The 19,165-nt window shown below is 35.8% G+C and overlaps 1 protein-coding gene across 14 annotated transcripts in view; it reads left to right on the forward strand.

Moving 5' to 3' along the window:
- ABI3BP (ABI family member 3 binding protein) overlaps nucleotides 1–19,165 on the forward strand; it is a 148,632-nt gene that overhangs the window by 59,221 nt on the left and 70,246 nt on the right. For 11 of the 14 annotated variants that reach the window (XM_082781299.1, XM_082781308.1, XM_082781309.1 and 8 more), the window contains exons 10-21: nucleotides 739–816; nucleotides 5,561–5,638; nucleotides 7,017–7,091; nucleotides 9,597–9,662; nucleotides 10,155–10,229; nucleotides 11,476–11,544; nucleotides 12,916–12,990; nucleotides 13,644–13,718; nucleotides 14,578–14,640; nucleotides 15,140–15,205; nucleotides 15,604–15,669; nucleotides 16,073–16,147. In XM_082781299.1, the coding sequence (XP_082637425.1) occupies nucleotides 739–816; nucleotides 5,561–5,638; nucleotides 7,017–7,091; nucleotides 9,597–9,662; nucleotides 10,155–10,229; nucleotides 11,476–11,544; nucleotides 12,916–12,990; nucleotides 13,644–13,718; nucleotides 14,578–14,640; nucleotides 15,140–15,205; nucleotides 15,604–15,669; nucleotides 16,073–16,147 (861 nt within the window). The remainder of the gene's footprint in view (nucleotides 1–738; nucleotides 817–5,560; nucleotides 5,639–7,016; nucleotides 7,092–9,596; nucleotides 9,663–10,154; nucleotides 10,230–11,475; nucleotides 11,545–12,915; nucleotides 12,991–13,643; nucleotides 13,719–14,577; nucleotides 14,641–15,139; nucleotides 15,206–15,603; nucleotides 15,670–16,072; nucleotides 16,148–19,165) is intronic. The other 3 variants (XM_082781307.1, XM_082781301.1, XM_082781304.1) reach the window with 3 other exon arrangements.

The following is a 19,165-nucleotide window of genomic DNA, read 5'->3' on the forward strand; positions in this document are numbered from 1 at the left end:
ATTTCTACGGCAAAATGCAGTAAGGCTTATTTTGTGTATGAAGTTACGACTAAGTATGATTTTCTGACATATGGCAACTATTCTAATTTTATATTATTTAGAAAAGTCAAAATAACACATTTCAGAATAACATATTTTTTAATTCTCAAAATATTTTTTATTTACTTAATCCAAAATTTACTATTTTTTAAAAAAGAATAGTAGTCCAGAGGGGAAAAAAAAAAAAAAAGTAAAGAATTTCTTCCTAACATCTAATATAAATCTCTTGTCTTTTACTTTAAGACATTACTTCTTGTCCTTTCACTATACTCCCTGATAAAGAATCCTGATTCAGCTTTCTTGTAGGACTCCTTTAGGTATTAGAAGATTGAAAATCGGTATTACATTTTTGAATTTTGAAAGGGATTTTACTGTGAATGCTGAAATGCTAGACAAATGAAAAACACTGAAAGCTATTTTGCACTGTGAAAGTAATGGCTCATAAAACTTGCTGTAAATGTTATTTTCAAAGCATCCTTTTTTATGAATAAAACAATACCAAAAATTGCATGCATGTTCAACATCACTAGACGGATGATTGTACTCATTGTGTAGTGGATGTTCATTGATTCCTAAAGCTCTTCAGCCATTCAACACATTGGTTTTATTTGGCAGACTGAAGTGGGCCAGAAACAAATCTGTAGTGGAACAGAACAGATGCAACTTTTTTATAACTCCCTACTATCTTTGTCCCTTTAGCTAAGAATGAAACCCATGTATGGCCTGCTGAATCCAAAACACCAGAAGTTCAAGAAATCTCCCCAGAGTCCCTTCCAGGTAATGAGAATTCTATTTTTAGAAACTCTGTTGAATATCTTTGCCACAGATACGAACTTATATTAAATTAATCTTTGTGTTGCTTAATGCAGTTGCTGTGTTACTAAATGTAGTAGGTGGAAGAAAGGAGCATAATGAAGCGTAATTAGTAGCTCTGAATGGTACCTAGAATTAGAATGTAGATAAAAATCTAAATGTAATTTTGGAATAAAACTCCGGTTGTTAAGTTTGTAAAAAACAAAAACAAACAGACAAAAAAAAACAAACAACAACAACAAAAAACAAAACACTATAATAATAATGAAATTAATTAGAATAGAACAAAAATAGAAGTATAGAAGCATATCTTCGTGGGCTGATGGATATCCTGAAATTGTGAAAAATGGCAAAACAGAAGTCATCTTGTGATGCACGTTGATCTTCTGACTTTCAAGATAGAAAGAAAAAGAGGAATGCATGTGTGAGATTAAGATTGAACAGTCACAGTTCACAGACACTACAAAAAATATATATAGGAAATAAGAGATACAAGATGAAGTTATGCAGCAAAAATATGTAATGATCACTAACCGTGTTTTAGATGAAGCAAGCCGTTGTTTTTAGTATCCAGAAAATGCTGATTTTTATTTTGCACCCTGTAGATAAATCTATTTGCCAAATTCTGCTTTTCACTATGCCTTCCTTTGGGCATATGCTTCCTTTATATGAATTGCTCTTTTCTGTTCATCCTAAGTATTAACAGTAAAACAAAAATGTTCCTTCACAGGAATATTTTATCAAAGTAGCCTCTAAATTCTAGAAGCTTAGCATATGTTTTAATAAGCAGCTCAACATTAATTGGAAATGTGTGGATAATTAAAAAAAAAAAAAAAAGTTGTGAAGAATATTTTTGTTTGTTTTACAATTTGAGGTCTCTTGTAGGCTTAAATTACAAACTTACTTTACAGAATAATTTACCTTGTTTATATAACTACAGAACAAGCAATTTACAAATATATTTTACAGAACTTCACAATTTTGTGAAAGTGAGAATTGACTGCATAAATTTATGTAATCACTTGTCCTGCAAGAAATCCTAGTCCTCAGGCTTGCATTCCAATCAAAATACACCATTTCTTGTGCTGGAATTTTCTGGTTAGTCAAGTTAACAGTGTGAAATCTGACACAGGGATTGATGCATCAGCCTGGGCGGAGAGAATCAGTTCATTCCATTTGCATTCCTTTGTGTTCTTTACTTAAGTACCTGCTATACAATAACTCTAATCATAAACTTCATCATCTCTAGACATATTACAGAATAATATTTTTTTGAAATTGGATAGTGTGTTTCATTATACATGGTAGTAATTGGCAACTACTCTTTTTGTAGTAGCAAATGATATATAGCTGTTTGTTACATCTAAGCATGTTCATATTGCTATCATACCATCAGTTATTTACTGAAATACTTGAAATCCTTTTCATCTTTTACTTCATGCTTCCTCTGTGGTTTTGCTTCCATATCTCTTTTCCATTGGTGACCATTCCTTTTATTCATAATTTGCTGATCACAGTACCAATGTCTCATGTTAAAGAAGATTTTTCAGGTGTGTCACACTATTTACATTAGAGAATGTATTCATTGTGATTACAGTATTTCAGTTTAAGGGGGGAAATGGCAGTACGGGAAATAGAAATGAGAGTGAATCCCTTAAAAGAAAACAGAAGTTATCTGAGTTTAATTTATGTTTAGCTATTGAAAATAGGCAAAAATAACCTGAATAGTTATGCGTTTGAGACAGACTTGCACAAGCAACTGAAGTGAGAGTTCTGAGCACTGGCCTTTCACACGGGTTATATTTGAGAAACAGGGTACCATGTAGGCACAATTAATTGAGCTTATCAATAAGATCTGTTACATTATATTTCATTCAGACTTACCAGTTTGAAAACCATACTAGATTGACCTGCAGTAAGACAGTCATCAGTTACTGTGAAAGGTTTAGGAACTGGCACCAGAAGTGGCAACAGAACACTCGTTTAAAAAGAGCTATGTGCTGTCTGTCATGCAAGAAGGGAAGAAAACTTAGAGTATTTCAGCAAGCAGAATTATCTGAAAAGCTCCATGAGCTGGGCCACTCTTATGTTCCGCTGGGTCTTTGCCAAAGGGTGTGTTTTGTGGTGTGGTGTTGGTCAGCAACTTTTTTTTGGTGTATTTGTCAGCCAAGCATCCCACCATTTTCTTAATTTCAGGCCTCCCCTCCCTTGGCATACACTTCCATGGAAAGACTAGTTAGTAAGCTTTTTCATGCTTCGTTTTTGCCAGGCTTGTTACAATATTTTCCAGTTAAGAATAATATATTCTTAACAGAACAGCGTGAATTCATGCTTTCTTACTTTTATTTTTTTTTCAGTCATGAAAATTCGGTTGAATCCAATGTGAGCATTTTATTAACTTCACAGGGAAATTGGAACTGACCAACAGTTATAAACAGCACATTTGTCTAGGACATGGAAGAACTACTTTGGAAAAAACATAACAAACAAAAACCAAAACAGCAGGTTATTTATTTATGTAAAGAATTATACCAGAAATATATCAAAGCAGACTTGTCAAATAGAGAACAGACTTGAAGTAAAAACAACCACTTGTGAATCCAAGGTAGGGTTAATGCATAGTAGGGATAGGTAGGGATAATGCATGGTAACTCCTTTGTTGCCATATTTTCCAAGTTCTGTTCTTCCTGTCCTCCTTCTGGATCCTGAAGGCTACCACTTGTGCTCACATGGGATACTTGAAGAAGTAGGATTACTGCTTCCATCAGAATATGCAAATGCTGTCTGGGGAGGAAGAGAGGAAAATGAATGAGAGCTGAGAGAACTTAAAGAAAAATAAGAAATGCTGCCTAAATGAATGCTTGCTATGTTTCATGGTGTAAGAGTAAACTAGCTTATCATGCTTGTTATATTAATGATTTACTTTGCAGCTACCTCTGAACCAGCCCAGACGAATATTAAACCTACTTTACCTCATACCCTGTAAAAGCCAGAGGCATTTCTGGGTGAATTACTCTTTTTCTGTAATTTAACTTTTAAGGTCTAAAGTTTCTGCTTCATGTACCACTTTATATATATTAAAAAAAAAAAAGTTGGCGCTTGCTTCATATCAACCCTACACCATTCTGTGCGAAATAGAGGAGAGCCTGGTTTCTTTTATCCCAATTTTAGACATGGTTTCTCTTGTTCATCTTGCTCAGCTAACTTAGTGGCCAAGAGTCGTGCCTCATATGAGTATAAACCAGCTAGCCTCTTAAAACAAACAAAAAAAATAGACAATGCATAATGAGGCCTAAATGTCTGCATTTGACTTTTTTTTTTTTTCTCATGGTTACATTTCAACAGAAAAAAAAAATGTTAGCTTTTGAAGTACTTCTGGGAAATTCGGGTTTGTTTGTTGTTTCCATTATCATTCTAGGTTTCTCACGGGTGAATTTTCTCCCACAACCTTCATAAAGATAAATTGCTTGAACTTCTCTGTACTGCTAAATCCCCTTTCCAGTGATGACAGTAACAGCACTGTTGACTTAGTAGAAGCTGAATTGGGTCCTGATAAGGCAGCATGTGTGGAGATTGCAGCTTTTGTGGCACTACCCCCCCCCCCCCCCAAAAAAAAAAAAAAAAAAAAGTAGTAGAATGTTTGTAACTTTAGTAGTAACTATCCAGCTATTTGCAAGCTAGAAAACAGCGTGTTTTCTTCAGGAAGTGAAATAATAAACTTAGAAATGCACTTGAGTAGTTCTTGCTTGAAGCATACTTAGTTGATCAGGGAAGAAGTATGGAGGTGAAAAAGGAAAATATCTCTTCTTTTACTCCATTTCAAAATGAAAGTGTTCTTTTATTAAGCTAAATGAAGACTAAAATTTTTTAAAGGCTATAATTATGATGCCCACCAATATTAAAGATCTTCTATAAATACCAGTTTGTGCTAAATGCAGTGTAATTCACTCTGTGGAAGGAATTAGTGGTCTTACCCATTCAAGGCTGAGAACTTACCATCCTGTGTTCCATATTAGTACTCTTTTTCATTTTATAATCACGGATTTCTGGTTTTGTGTCCTTCATGAGTGATTAAATGCTATGGGACCTCTGACAAGATGAAAAAAGTGATACATACCATAGTAATTAAATGTTATGTGAAACAGGAGGCATATAATTATGCACTAGTGTATTAAAATATGGCTAGCACTTCAATTTAGGTACAACAAATTGCTGTTTAATTAGCTGCCCATGGTTTACTCAGAAGATGTAGAAAAAAGAATAAAAATCAAAAGCTTATTTTACTGTTATTACTGGCTAAATGGAAGAGCTAGGGTATTACAGGTGAATCTGTGTTCTTTTCCTGATAATTTTTGCATGAGCAGGATTAAAAAATAGCTGGGAATATATTTATAAATACACTATGTGATGTAATAAGTCTATTACACTTAAAAGGTATGAACAAAACTTGAGAGACCATAGCAGTAGTGCTGTTTGAACTTACAATCTTAGCTTTGTTCTTTTTCACTAACATTTTCCTTTTGCTTATGTAAAATTGCACCAGAATAAATCCAATACATATGGACTTCACGTGATGAAGTTGAGCTACTGCAGAAATTATTCTAATCAGATAGCATAAAATAGTGGTAAGGAAGACAGTGGGCTTTGAGCAGTAGATAAAGAAAAGCTCAGATGGATTCAAAATTAAATAAAGCTTCTTCTTTTCTAGCTCAGGCTGAGAGAAAGCATGGACCTAAGGAATTTAAATCAACGCCTAAACCCGAACTGCAAACTCAAAACATACTGGGTAACTAATTTTGCTGCTTTTTACCTTCTTTGTCCAGTAAATGGTTCTTTTTTTTTTTTTCCCTCTAGCAGAATTTTTCTACTACATCCTCTTTCTATTGAGCTACTCTAAATGAAGTCCTAATTAAAAATGTTTGATTCCCTTTGTGTTTCTAGTAACTCAAAGATGAAACGTAAACCAAAATGCATCTAGCTCTGGCTGAGCTGTGGCTAGTATGTACATGATTATTGCTAGCAGATTTGACTGGTTGATTCAATGTTATTTTTCAAAGTAATGATTTCTGTTTATGTGATCTATAAAACCAACAAAGAAAATTTCCATCAGTAAAATAACCTCAGTGATACAATTGAAATAACGACCTCAATGATTTTCCTCTGATGACAGGTTCATTTAGGTAGCATCAACAGTAATACAAAAGGAAAATTTTACTTTGCATGTGACAAGATGTATTTGTGTTTGTCCTGGAGACCGAAAAAAAATAAATAAAAAATAATAAAATAGCTTTACAGATTTTTTTAATATTATTCTTATTATTTTCAGAGTTTTCTTGTAATGAAAGATCTTAACTTCTTATAAGTATTGTAATTAGTTTTGTGATTTGGAACAGCATTTATTTTCTTCTTGCATTCATAGTTCTACGCTCTCCAACGTTGATTTTGTTGTCTTTATTTTAATCCCCAAACTATGCAAAATTATGAAACCAAACTGTTGGTTATTTATATATATATTTTGATTTTGATTTTCTAAAGCACAAATGGTATAAATACAGGATGATGATTCATAAAGGAGAAGAGTATGAGCTTTTTCCACCACAGAAATACAAATGTTCCTTGTGAAGAGGACTGCTAATGCTTCTCAGTAAACATCTTTTTACATATTCCTATTGATTCATGCTAATGTCATACTCTCTTTTGTCTCTTACAGTTGCCAGCAGGTTTCCAGAATTTACTGAAGTTAAAACATCAATCTATTTTTCATGCTAACATTTAATCAGTTTTTAAGCATAATTAATCTTGCTTGTTTGTTGTTGTTGTGCTTTTTAAGATGAAGATATGAAACATAATCCGGATGCGTTACTACTTAATTTCAAACTAGGTGACCATAGTTACTGATGGATTTTCATTACTAACTTCCTCTGATTGATGATTCTTAGTATTGTGTTTGGGGGAGAAAGTGTGATTTCATGCAGATTCCACACACTTTTTAAAGTGACTAAGATGCATGTGCTTGTGTTTGTTTTTTTTCTAGGTTGGAACCACTTTTTTTGTTGTTTACCATCATTGGTTTCAGGAGTGCTTTATAAGACAAATTATACTTCCATACTGTTCCTTGCAGCATTCTTTATTAAATAAAGCCTTGATTATTTCTTTTATCATAGCTTCTAATGAAATACACCCACTTCCTTCTGGATCCAGAATCTTTGATGCTCCAAAAAGTCCGTTGACACAACTTGGTAATAACTTTGTTTGTAAATTCGAGTAAACTTCCATGGAAAATTACCTGTAATACCCGATATTTGTTGTTGTTGTTTAGCTGATAGGTTTTAACACTTGAACTGCAATAATATCATTCAGTAAATGTAAATTATGGCAGCAATGAGATTTTTCTTCACAAAATTTGCAAGTTTCTTTTTTCATTCTCAGTCTAGTTTTGTTTTATTGTAGTGACAGGCTGTAGTACTATATAGTACTACAAGAAGATAAACAATAAAAATTAACTGATACAGTCACTTAGTCAGTTGGAGGAGTTGTTACAGCTAGACCAAAGCAAACCAAAGCTATAGGCATGTCAAGGAGAGTTTGGGCAGGGCAGACCTGCCAGGCCTGGGTCCTGAACTATGTACAAAGTTTATGGCATGCTACCAGCAGTGGCAATACCATATTACAGGGCTATACAGTTGCACCCGTGCCATTACAGATTGTGGCTTTCTTTTCACTAGATAACTGGAGTGATCTTATGTCAGTATGGATTAGTATTTCGTTAAGCCTTAGACAAGAAGTTATCATGTAGTGCTGATTTATTTAGACAACATACTTTTACCTAATGCACTCTGCCAAATTTTAAAATAATTTCCAGGACTAGCTCTTGCTTCTTGAAGTGCATATTTGAACCAAGCAGAATATGTGAACGATCTTCACAATTTGTTACAATTTTTGAGAACTCTTTTCCAGATGTGTTTGTGGGAATGGGGATACATACTTGTTTTCACTGTAGTGAAATAATTTCGATTAAATGCTGGTAGAGGTAGCATTGGATAGAAAGTCATTCGGTGTTTTAAGAACATATTTGATGGAAATGTAGCTTAAGACCTGGAAATTATAAGGGATAAGAAGTATTTTTGCTTTCTGCTGGGGAATAATGATCTAATTTTATGCTGGTATAAGTGGTAAAGGTAAAGTAATAACAATTGAGGCAACATAAGTGTTTTAGATATTTATTTTGGTCTTGTTCTAATGTATTCCATTTCTGCCAAATAATTCCATATAGCAAAAACTAGGATTTAATTATGTGAGGCTGGATCCTGCCATTGGGTCAACTGGAGCGTCTGTGCTTCCAGTGAAGTCCGTGCTGAACTCAGATACTGTGTGAAAGTGACTGAGTGGGTCACATATGGGAGATTTCACTGCACTGTAAAATCACCCTGCATGTTGTGAACACCTAGGGTTATAAAATCAGTGAAGAAAGCAAAATTTATTTCCTGATGTTTAAGTATATGTGACCTGTATTCTGCCCTAGTTCCCCAGAAGGCTTTTTTCTTTATTTTTCTATCTAGACTGTACCAGAGGGAGACATCTCCCTTATTTTGTAAACTAAATATACTGACCACACAGAAAGAATTCAAAACTTTCTGAAAAGATAGCTTTGTTAACATGGCCTTACTGTTCTGTTGCCTTTGGGAGAGCTCTCATAGTTCATACATAATGGATCAAAGGAAGCTTTTGTTGACAAAAGCTGTGAATCATATGGCTTTTGTTTGTATTATTTTCATCTCTATAGAAATCATTATGGTAACCTGGGATCATATTTATTAGTATGACGTACTGGATTGAAGGCAAATGGGAAAGCAGATCCAATATATGAAACACACATGTTCACTTTTTGGATTATATTCACATTGTCTGCACTAAAAATGAGCCCCACACCTTGTTTGAATATTTTTTCGCGATCTCAAAGAAGATGAGTTTTAAAATTCTAGTCTAACTGCTTTTCAAAAAAATAAACCTTGTTTTGATAAAGAGCAATTAAACATAGAGATGAAAATTTTCTCTTTCAAATATATTATAATTCAAACAGGCATTAATGAGTACCAATTTGTTTACTGGAAGGAATGGCACTCACTGGCCTGTACACATGGTTGACTTTTAGTAGGATCTGTTTGTTAGAAGCAGAACACTATTGTAAAGCCCACACATAGTGGAAATGTACTCATCTTGGACTTTAGGTAAGAAAACCTAATTCCATCTTGATGGCTTGTGTGCTTTTACAAGAACAAGCACACTTCAGTTTACCCATGCTTCTAAGTGAAATAACTTTAAGGGCTTCGTAGTAGTATTCATTATAACATAACAAATGAAAGATGCTGTTCACTCACTTCCGTGATTATTTCACTGACTTCATCTTACCTACTCCTTTTTGCTTTTTCTATTACACCTTCCTTTAAAATAGCTATATATAATGAAATAGTAACCAGTTGGTACACGCTTGAAAGTGTTATATCAAATGCGTTTGGGTTGTGGATGCTGGACAGTGAAGAAAAACCTCTCAAGTTAGATTCAGCCTGATTTGATGTATGACAAAGTTTGAATAGGGTAAAAATGTATAGAAAGAAGAAAGATTCAAACCAAACAAAAACTTGATAGTTACAGTTAAGATTAAATTTCATACCACTCTGCAGGGAGAGTGTCTACCTGGTTATCTCACTTTTTTTTTTTTTTTTTTTTTTCACGTTTGCTCTTAGCTACTCAGAGTCCAACCTTGAAATCTGTATTTCTACCTTCAGCAGAAACCAGAAAGATGGAGATAGGTAATCAGTGGATTATTTCCATATTTTTTCAATTATCTTAGCATCACTTAGATCTGCAAATGGTAATTCCAAGATCTGCCTTAGAATGTTGGCTACCAACTCTCAGAGCTGCTTATTCAACATTTTTGTCTGTGTAATCATTTGAAAAACATATTTATTACTGGCTTAAAAAACTGACTGCTTAAAGATAATGTCATATCTTACTGTGTTCTCACTTACTGTAAAGCTCTTATCCTAGAAAATTTAATGAGATAAAATTTTCTTGCTGATAAACATTCTTTTGGGCACGTGGAACTCAAATTACAAGGCCAGAGGACTCATCATCCCTTGTTGTTATGACACAGTTGTCTTGCACCTTACTTCCAGGCAATGTGCCATCTTGCTTAGCTTTGCATTACCATCATCTGGAATTTCACAGCCTTCACAAAGCTATCTTATGCTAACCCATTAAGTCACAGGTCTCAGCATTTTAAGCTCAGATTCTTTTTTCAGCTTTTGATGAAACACAGCCTGTTTCTTCAAGATTCAAAACATCTGGTACCACAGAAGTGCAACCAACCAAGTCTGGTAATGATTTCTCCTAAGATTAATTCTCTTGACTGTTAGGAATTTTCAGAAGAGACATAGTGCTTCTCATTAAACTGTTCAGTTTGACATCATGAAGAATAACTGCAGATATGGAATTGCTATACGAAATTACAGGATTCTAAATGATGTGGGTTTTTTTGTTTTTGTTTTTGTTTTTTATGAAATACTGAACTACTGGTTTGCTAGGTGTTTTTATTATCTATTTTCATGTTTGGCTACAACATGTAACTTTAAGCTTTGAAACGGTATCAGACTTATGGTAAATGCCAAATTTAAATAGATCTGTCCACACCAGAGTTTTGTAGGTAGAGTATCGTGACTTGCTGAAGTGCTCAGAGTCCTAAGAGATGAATGGAAACTGCATAGTCCAACACAGTTTGAAAATATTGGACTTCTTTTAGCCTTCCTATGTGAATATAGACGTGGTTACTTTTAAACAGCCAGATCTCAAAACTGGTACTATGAAGACAATGCTATTGAAGATTTAAACACTGGCTACTCGATCTTTAGAAAATGTCTCTGATGACTTTACTCTTATTTTACAGATAAGGAGACTTGGGTGTTAAGAACTGGTTATTTATGTGGGGCCACTGACAGTTACCCAAAAGAGGAAAAAAAAAAAGTATACAGAGCCAGTTGGATAGATTTCACTTCACTAGCATGCCAATAGTGAAATGCAAGATGCATATGTTTTTGGAGGAAATCCATTTTTGAAGGAAATCCATTACTAAAGGGAAGATCAATTGGAAGTGTCAGCCACTCAAATCTGACAAAAGACAGTTCATTTGTTTCATTTGGTACCATTCCTGCTTTGTCATACTTTATTTCTCTAGTTTCAGCACCAGGATATCCTCCTGTTTGATCCCTGGAATCCTAGGGAAAAATTCCATACTGTTCCAGTCTGCTGATTTCTATTCATAATTTGTTCCCTTTCTTCTTTGAGCTGCCTTTCTCCTTTTTAATGCAAAACTTCTTGTGTGGTTCTGCTTACAGTTTGGTCATCAGTTGCATTATGCATCTGTGCATAGTATTCTAAATAAATACAATTGTTTTGAACTCATATTTAATTGGTTATGCTACATTTGAGAGTCTTACCTTTCTGGAGGATGTCGTGTTAAATACTAGCTAGAGATTTCTTCAGCTCAAAAAAAAAATGATAATGCTGTTGTAGATGGTTCTTTTAATTTTAAAACAATATGGCATGATTTTTGTTTTTGTTTTCCAGCTTCGTACAGTTTTCTTCATGCTACTTCTACTCCTCAAACTTTTACAGCTTCAGAAATGCCAGACACTGGTAAATTACAGTAATGTTATTTCAGAAGCATAACTTTTTTTTTCTTTTTTCTTTTTTTTTTTTTTTTTTTTTTTGAGGGGAGGGGTGCTGAAAAGTTTGCTATTCCCATATTTGTCATTTCAGACAATTATTCCGTACTGCCTGCATTGGCTGTTGACCTATATGGTAATTTTTCAAATCCTATAACAGTGCCATAGCTCCTGGGATCAGGCACACCACAGATGAAAAGCAAGACTGCAACTAGCTTACAGATACATAATGCAGCCTGTGTAAGGCAGTATTGATCTGACAGGTTTATCAAGAAAAGATCTAACTTTTACAAGGCTGCAAAAGTCGAGTAAGACTGATATAGTCAAGTAAGATACACTTTTCCAGTGATAAGATTTTCTTTCTCACTTTCTTTTAGTCTGTCTTTCAATATACATGTTCGGTATGCATTTTGCTGTGATTTTTCATGCATATTTGCTTAAAATGAGAAAATAAACACATCTCAGTCAAGACCTTTCTAACAAAGCTTTACTGTGAGCTACAGCTGTGGGGATAGCTTGTTATTTCTCCTAGAGCTTTTGGTAATGTGAGGATGCTTAATATTTGTAGGTGTTGCTTGAATATGACCTAATAGGTTCATGAGAGTAGAGGGCAGTGAGGAAAAGGGTAGGAGCAGATGTAAGGGAAAGGAAGCAGTTCATTGTTGAAAACTTAGAGCAGTAAAGCTGTAGTTTATCAAGTTATCTGCTCTATAACCTACTGGCTCGTGGCACCTGAAAACAGTTTTCAGGAGTTCAATTTAGTTGCACCATTCTATAAAGCATCCTACTCTCAGATAATGTTTTTTATTCAAATTAGTTCATTGTGTTATATGGGATACCTGGGCCCAAGTTGGACTGAACAAAAATTGGCCAAAATTGAGAAATTTCCTTGACCTAAGTTATTTAATGAAGTGGTACAGACAGACTTTCATCTGCTGAAAATACACTTGTTTTCTTAGATTTTATGAAGAATTCTTACCTTAATGGAAAGATGTGGAAAAGCTGATGATGGAAAATTTTTCATCTGTTTTTTTTTGTTTGTTTGTTTGTTTCAGTTGCTCTTTAAGTCAAATCTACATGTAACTATATATACACGTTAGTTTTCAGTCCCTTTGTAAACATTTTTACAGATGAGAAAGTAAGATAATGTCTTCAGCCAAGTAGGTAGAGATGGTATTTAAAATACTCAGAAAAAAACAAAGAATGCTTTGTTATAAAAATAAATCTATCTTGACTTCTACAGAGCAGTGGAAGGTAAATTTTCTCTCCCTTCCCCAAATCTTCCTCCTTAATTTATTTACATGAAGCTGTTTCTCAGGTGTATTTACATTTTCTTCTGCAGCTGGATATACTACTGATTTGGAGATAACCATGCCTGTAGTTACCACAGAACCTCATTTGTTAGAAACAACATTGGGTAAAATTGATAAGTTGCCTTTCTTTAGTTTTAATGATTTACTTTCCATTTCTATCCTTACAGCTGTTTTTGGAACTTTTCCTTGCTTTAGTTGTCACCATCCCAGTAATTCATACCATTTATTGCTGCAATTAACTCGACTCTCATTTGCACTTGTCATTCATTGTGATAGATGGGGGATTGAGGGGCCTTGGAATGGGCTGTCTTTGGTTGGTTTTGGTTTTCTCATTATTGAGGTTCCCAGCTGTGGAGCTGCCTTTCCAAGTTTTATTCCTGTGCTAAGAGCACTTAAGAGTGGAAGGTAAAGAGGGGCTTAACATATACTTGTGCAATATTTCTGTGAAAAGATTGTTTTGACTGGCTTTATGTTAGCTGGCCCACTGTCTGCTTTCTAAATCAAAAGGTGTTTTCTTACTACCTCCAAATCTTAATATGTGTTTTAAGATTTTTAACCAGCAATAAGAATTCTCACTGCTTCCATTTTGACACGCACACCAACCGCCAGTTCATGAGACATAGTCATTCCTAGCTGGCTTGCAGGCAAATTTCCCTCTACTTCCATATTAACAACGCAACTTCTGTCTGCTGAGTCATGTGCTATCTGTAGTAGCCCTGAAGTAAGTAAGTCTTTTAACAGAAGATTATCTTTTCAGATTTAGGTGAAACGAAGCCTCTTTCTTCAAGATCCATAACATCTGGCATGCCAGAAATGCCACCAGTCTCAGCTGGTAATGATCTCTCTCTTCATTTTAGTTCTCCTGGCATTTAGGCAGTCTTCCAAAAGGCACAGTGGCACTTTGTTAAATGGAAAGTTTATTCTGACTTACATTGTTGTAGTTGGGGAGTACACACTCTGCTCTGTAACTGGTGGGGAGACAAGGAGGCAGAGGGAGAGAGAGAAAAACCTGTTGTATCTGCTGCAATTTTAGGGAAGTTTGGAGTGGAATGGTAAAGTGATACGAAAGTAAATTTTCTTATGTTCGTAAACAAGTAGCAAGATTGTCCTGTGCTGTTTTGACTTACATTGTTCTGTAAAGGATTGTATATCCAGGCCTGTTCCTTGGAATAGCTCAGTTTCTATGATTCTACATATATTATCATAAGATAATGCCATAAAATGTCACATCTTGCTCTGAATTTAGAATTCTGGGGTGTTGTTTGGACTGCCGTAGAAGACTGTAGGTATCTCAGGGTCATTTCAATGTCTGTAGGAGACCTTTGGTTTCTTTGTTTTTGTTTTGGCCCTTTTTCTGTTAGTGGAAATACCAATTGTCTCAGTGATGTGATCAGTCCCATTTAGAATCAATAATAACGGAGGTATTTCATTGTTAAGCTTCTCAACTCCTCCACGTAAATTTTCTGCTTGAGAGGTATAGTTCACTAAAATGTTAACTGCTTGTGTCCTATATTAACGCAGCCAGCCTACCTTGCTTTAAGAATGGAATAATACTGTGACAAGAGCAGGTATTTATGTAAAATAGCTGAATGTAACATGCACTTCATGTATTTCCAACTCCATGCTGGTACTGCTTTGAAAAACACTGTTCCTCTATAGAATCTGAAGGCAATTTTCTGGTTTGATCTTAGCTACTCAGAGACCAAAGGTGAAACCTTCTCCTCCTTCCATTGCAATCCAAGGAACAGTGGAGGGTAAATACTTTTGTTTGTCTTTCTGTTCCCCTTCCATCACCTGATGTCATTTTCACCTGCTTTGAGCGATACCTGGGTTTGTTAATGTACGTTGGCTTGAGAAAACACTTGCCACGCTAGTTCCATGGTTCTGATGGCTGAACCGCTGCTTTTGCTGTCACCTGCGAATCATTTGTTTGCAGGGCCATTTGGCAGAGAGTCTATCAGACCATGTCTCGCTTGTCTGTGTGTCTGTCTCTACATGTGTTTTTTCTTCAGAAACTTCTTTCTGGAACGAAACGTTCCAGTATGGCAGAAAGCCAACTCTGCTACTACTGGTGTTGCTGTTGATGCGGTGTAGGTGTCCCAGAGCTTCCTTATGGGGAGTCAGTTAGCTTAGGGACTAACATAAGGGAAGACTTGGGGTTTCCAGATGTCACGGGGAGTGGTGTGGCCTTAGGTAGCCTGTTCTGGCAGGGCTGTGCAGGTATCTCAAGATCATTTCCATGTCTGACCGTAGCGACCCAGAGACGGGCTCCGGAATCCACCTCGTCTGCTTCACCGGAAACCACGAGGACTGTGATGGGTAAATAGCCAGCGATTCCCTTCCTCCTTTGGGTACTCGGGCAGTGCTTTTCCCTGCAGAGTTGAGCCTGTTTTAGTGTTGTCAGTCCTGAGCCGTAGGTGCACGTTGCAGCTGGTCCCTTACGGCTCTTGGATAAGAGCTACACATTTAAGCTTTTGGATTCCTTTTGAGGGCTCATCTGCAGTATGGGCCTCCTCCACTTCAAGGTTTCCTCTGTTACCTGGGGCTAGCTCTGCTGTTTGAAGGACAGGAGGATTGTTCCAGGGGATGGGATGCTGTGACATGGAGGCCTGCCTTAAGCAGAGCTCCATCTCCCTGTTTGTTGCTGCATCTTGATATCGCCTGTGTGACAGCAGTCAACATGAGGACCTGAAGGTGGTTTTTGTTTTTGATCTTAGCTACCCGGCGACCAAGGCTGAAATCTACCTCTCCTTCCCCCCTGGCAACCCAGCAAACGGTGACGGGTAACTAGTAAAACCCCTTCTTCTTCATTTTCTCCTTTCCCTCTCTCCCATTCACATCCTCTGTTTCAGACCATCCAGCATCATTGTCATCTGCCACAGAGAGTACAGATATTTGTGGGTGCAGCTTGTTTTGCAGAAGCGCCTGCTGCATTTGTTACACAGTTGTGTTGCTTGATGCCCTGCTTTTTCCATTGTTTGCGAGCATTGTCTCTGGGGAGGAAGTGACAGCTTGTCTAGAGGACAACATGTTAGTGCTTCTTGCTTTCAGCTCCCATTTCTCTACTGCTTCCATCAGAGGAGGTGTCTTTCTTTCTCAGGCCCATTCAAATGAGACAGTGTGCACACCAGCTGGGCAGTGATCGTTCTTGTATCATTTAAATAATGTGGCACATTTTTTTTCCAGCTTCGAATAACCTTCTTCATGTTACTTCCACTTCCCAAATATCTTCATCTACAAAAATGTCAGAGACAGAGACTGGTAAATTATGTTTGTTTTATTTCCAATCCTTGATCTTTCTTGATATTGAAATAGTACTATTCCGATGTTTATTTCTCCTAGCTTTTTAATATTGCATGCAGTGGTGTTCTATTTGTTCATTAATGCTTCATGTTACATTTAATACTTGCCAGTATCCAACAGATCTGGCTTCAAGTTAAGTGATGTATGCCTACATCACTATGTTCAAGTAAGTAAAGTATGGTCTAGCCTTTTCAGGATAATAACTGAGGGGTTGGAGAGGAGGGTGGGACAGAATTTAGCAGGTGAGACAAAAATGTCCAGCTTGATGAATTTCAGATTTTCACGATGATGATTATCCTTTGGGAGGAAGTGTTTTGTCTTTAGCTAGTAGGCATTTCTTCAAGAGATCTTGTAGCTGAATGTTTGTTTCCTATTACAACTTTTTAAACTAGTCTCTGGAAAAGGTAATATTCCAAAGACTGCTGTAGTACGGATTTTTGGCATTAAAGATATTTTTATGGTTGTTTTTTCTAACCATTAATTTTTTCTCCGTCTTTATAGAAAACATAGTTTTTTTTAGGCAGAATATGTGCATTTATATTTGAGCATGGGATTTTACCCAGAATCTGGTCATAAAAAAGGTAGAGAGCTTCCATGATATTCTCAGCTGTGTTTCAGTTTGTGCTAGGACAATTTAAACAAGGGGTGTTTTGTTGCATTGTTATATCAACCATTCTCTTTTGGGGGGCCAACTTTAAAATTAATTATCTCAATTCTGCAATATAGTGTGCTCAGAAAACAAAGCAAGCATATGCAAAACTGGCTTCTGAATGAAAAATTAGTTGGAGCTATTGTGGCTTACAAAGGACTCTCTCTGTATTTCCTTTTCTCTTGTGTTTCTCATTACCATACCATACGAGACTCTATCTTGGGTTTATTTATGTGCTTTCCATTCAGCTGCAATTAAAATTGAATTGGAAATATCTTTGTTTATGATTTCCCAAGAAACTAAGTCATCAGCAACAGTTATGGGTAGCAATCACATTCATTTGATCCATTTGGAGTCATATTTTTGTTGTTGGATTTTGTTTTTTAACGCTTCTGTAGTTCTCTGCATCATACAAAGTCTTTTTCTGGTACTGACCTACTGACTAATGACTATCAGAGCATATTAGTGTCTCTTGCTGTTCCTTTTTTATTTAGTTAGGTTTTTGTTTGTTTTCCTGGAGCTGCAATTCAGCTCAATTTCCAGGAGCTTCAAAATGGAGAAAGCAAATTCCTAGATTATAGGAGTCCTGTCTAATAGAGAATAATTAAAAGAATTTCACTGTTGTCATAAAATAGTAATTTCTCAGCTGACTTGCAAGCCATCTCTCATTTTGCTTCCATTTGGACTGATACTGCCTGGATGGCTTATTTTCCTTTACCAGATTCCTCCTAATATTCTGTTGTCTTTGGGGTTGTTAGAACATTTTAGGCCCAGATTTTCATTTCAACTTTCGATGAAACCCAGGCTATTTCTTGACATATTCAACAAGATTCAACATATCTAAAATGCTTAGCGTTCCATAAATATCATGTGGCATATCTAGTAATTGGTTATTCTGAAATACATTCAATTGTCTTAGAAGCTGTGGGTTGATTAGTGTACTAGATTTAGTATGGAATACTTCAAGAATTGCAGAGAAAAAAAAATTACTTCCTAAGAGCATCATTCATGAAGGTTTCAGGACTGCATTTAGCATAATACTGTAGTATGATGTCATCTCTTCTTGATGTGTTTATAAGAGTATGTGTCAATATTTTAAGGGCAATGAGCATTAACCTTACTAAATGGACTTAAGTGTTGTATAATGCTTGTGTGTCAAAGATACACATTGTATGACCTGACTGAAATACCCTTATTTACAGATTTGTTGAACACACAGAAATTACCTGGAAACCATTGGTGCTCAACGTTTATTAAATAAATAAACACAATAGTAGGAGTCTCAGGAAGGATTTGGTCTTTAATTTTAAGTGCCCAGATTCAAAAAGGCTGGTAGTATAAGCTGTAAAATACCCTGAGAAATTAGTAAGGTCAAGTGCTGATGATTTTTTATTTTCATAGTTCTAAAACCTAATACATCAGCAGCTTTTTGCATTTGTTGCTATATTAGTTAAATGCAACTTAGTAACATAGCTACAGAAAAAGTGAATTTATTAGCAATGTATTTGTGAAAGGCAGTGTGATCTAACATCATGAGGAAATGGTGTATTTCTCTCTTACAGTAACTGTTCAAGCACCCTTCAAACTTGTTATATCTGACAACAGTAAAGTGGAATTGAGTGAATCATTAACATTTTTTGTCATCTGGGGTTTAGCCTATTACATCATACGTACAGTACTCATGTTTTCCCTAGTATTTTGTTAAATTTCAGTCAATGTTCCTTCAGTTTCTCATCACCAATACGTTTGGAAATGTCTGAGCTTTCCTCTGTTATAAAACTCATACTGAACACAAACATGATGCAGCTGTGTTGTTGCTCCATGGGTGGCACTGACAGTTATCCTGCCTCCGCATTAGTGCAGTGTTTTTGTTTCCTTTCCAAGTTGAGAACTGTATGCTTTCCAAGGTCATTTCAGTCACATCATATCTTCATCAGATGGAAAACTTTCAGCAGCTAGTCAGGTGTGGCATTATTGCTCTCTGTGGTGTGTGCTGTCAGAACTATCACAGCATTTTCCATAGACGTAGAGAATCAGACAATCTGGATTTCTTATTGCTTGTGCTTTGACTTTAATAGGTCATGAATGTTCCTAGTATCAAAAGCACCTACTTCTCAGTTTTTCATACAACGCTGCCCACAGAAGTAGTCAGAGCACGTTTCTATCACTGGCTGCATATTTTTTCCAACAGAAACAGTGACCTTACTGATTGGGTAGAAACTGATTTTTTGCATCTGTGTTTTCATTAAAATATAATCACAAAAACTTAGATGTTTTTAAGCCATTTTACACCAAAGGATGATCGTTTTTGGTATTTATATTAAATG

The sequence above is a fragment of the Aythya marila genome, assembly GCF_965140915.1.
Source record: "Aythya marila genome assembly, chromosome: 1".
Lineage (NCBI taxonomy): Eukaryota > Metazoa > Chordata > Aves > Anseriformes > Anatidae > Aythya > Aythya marila.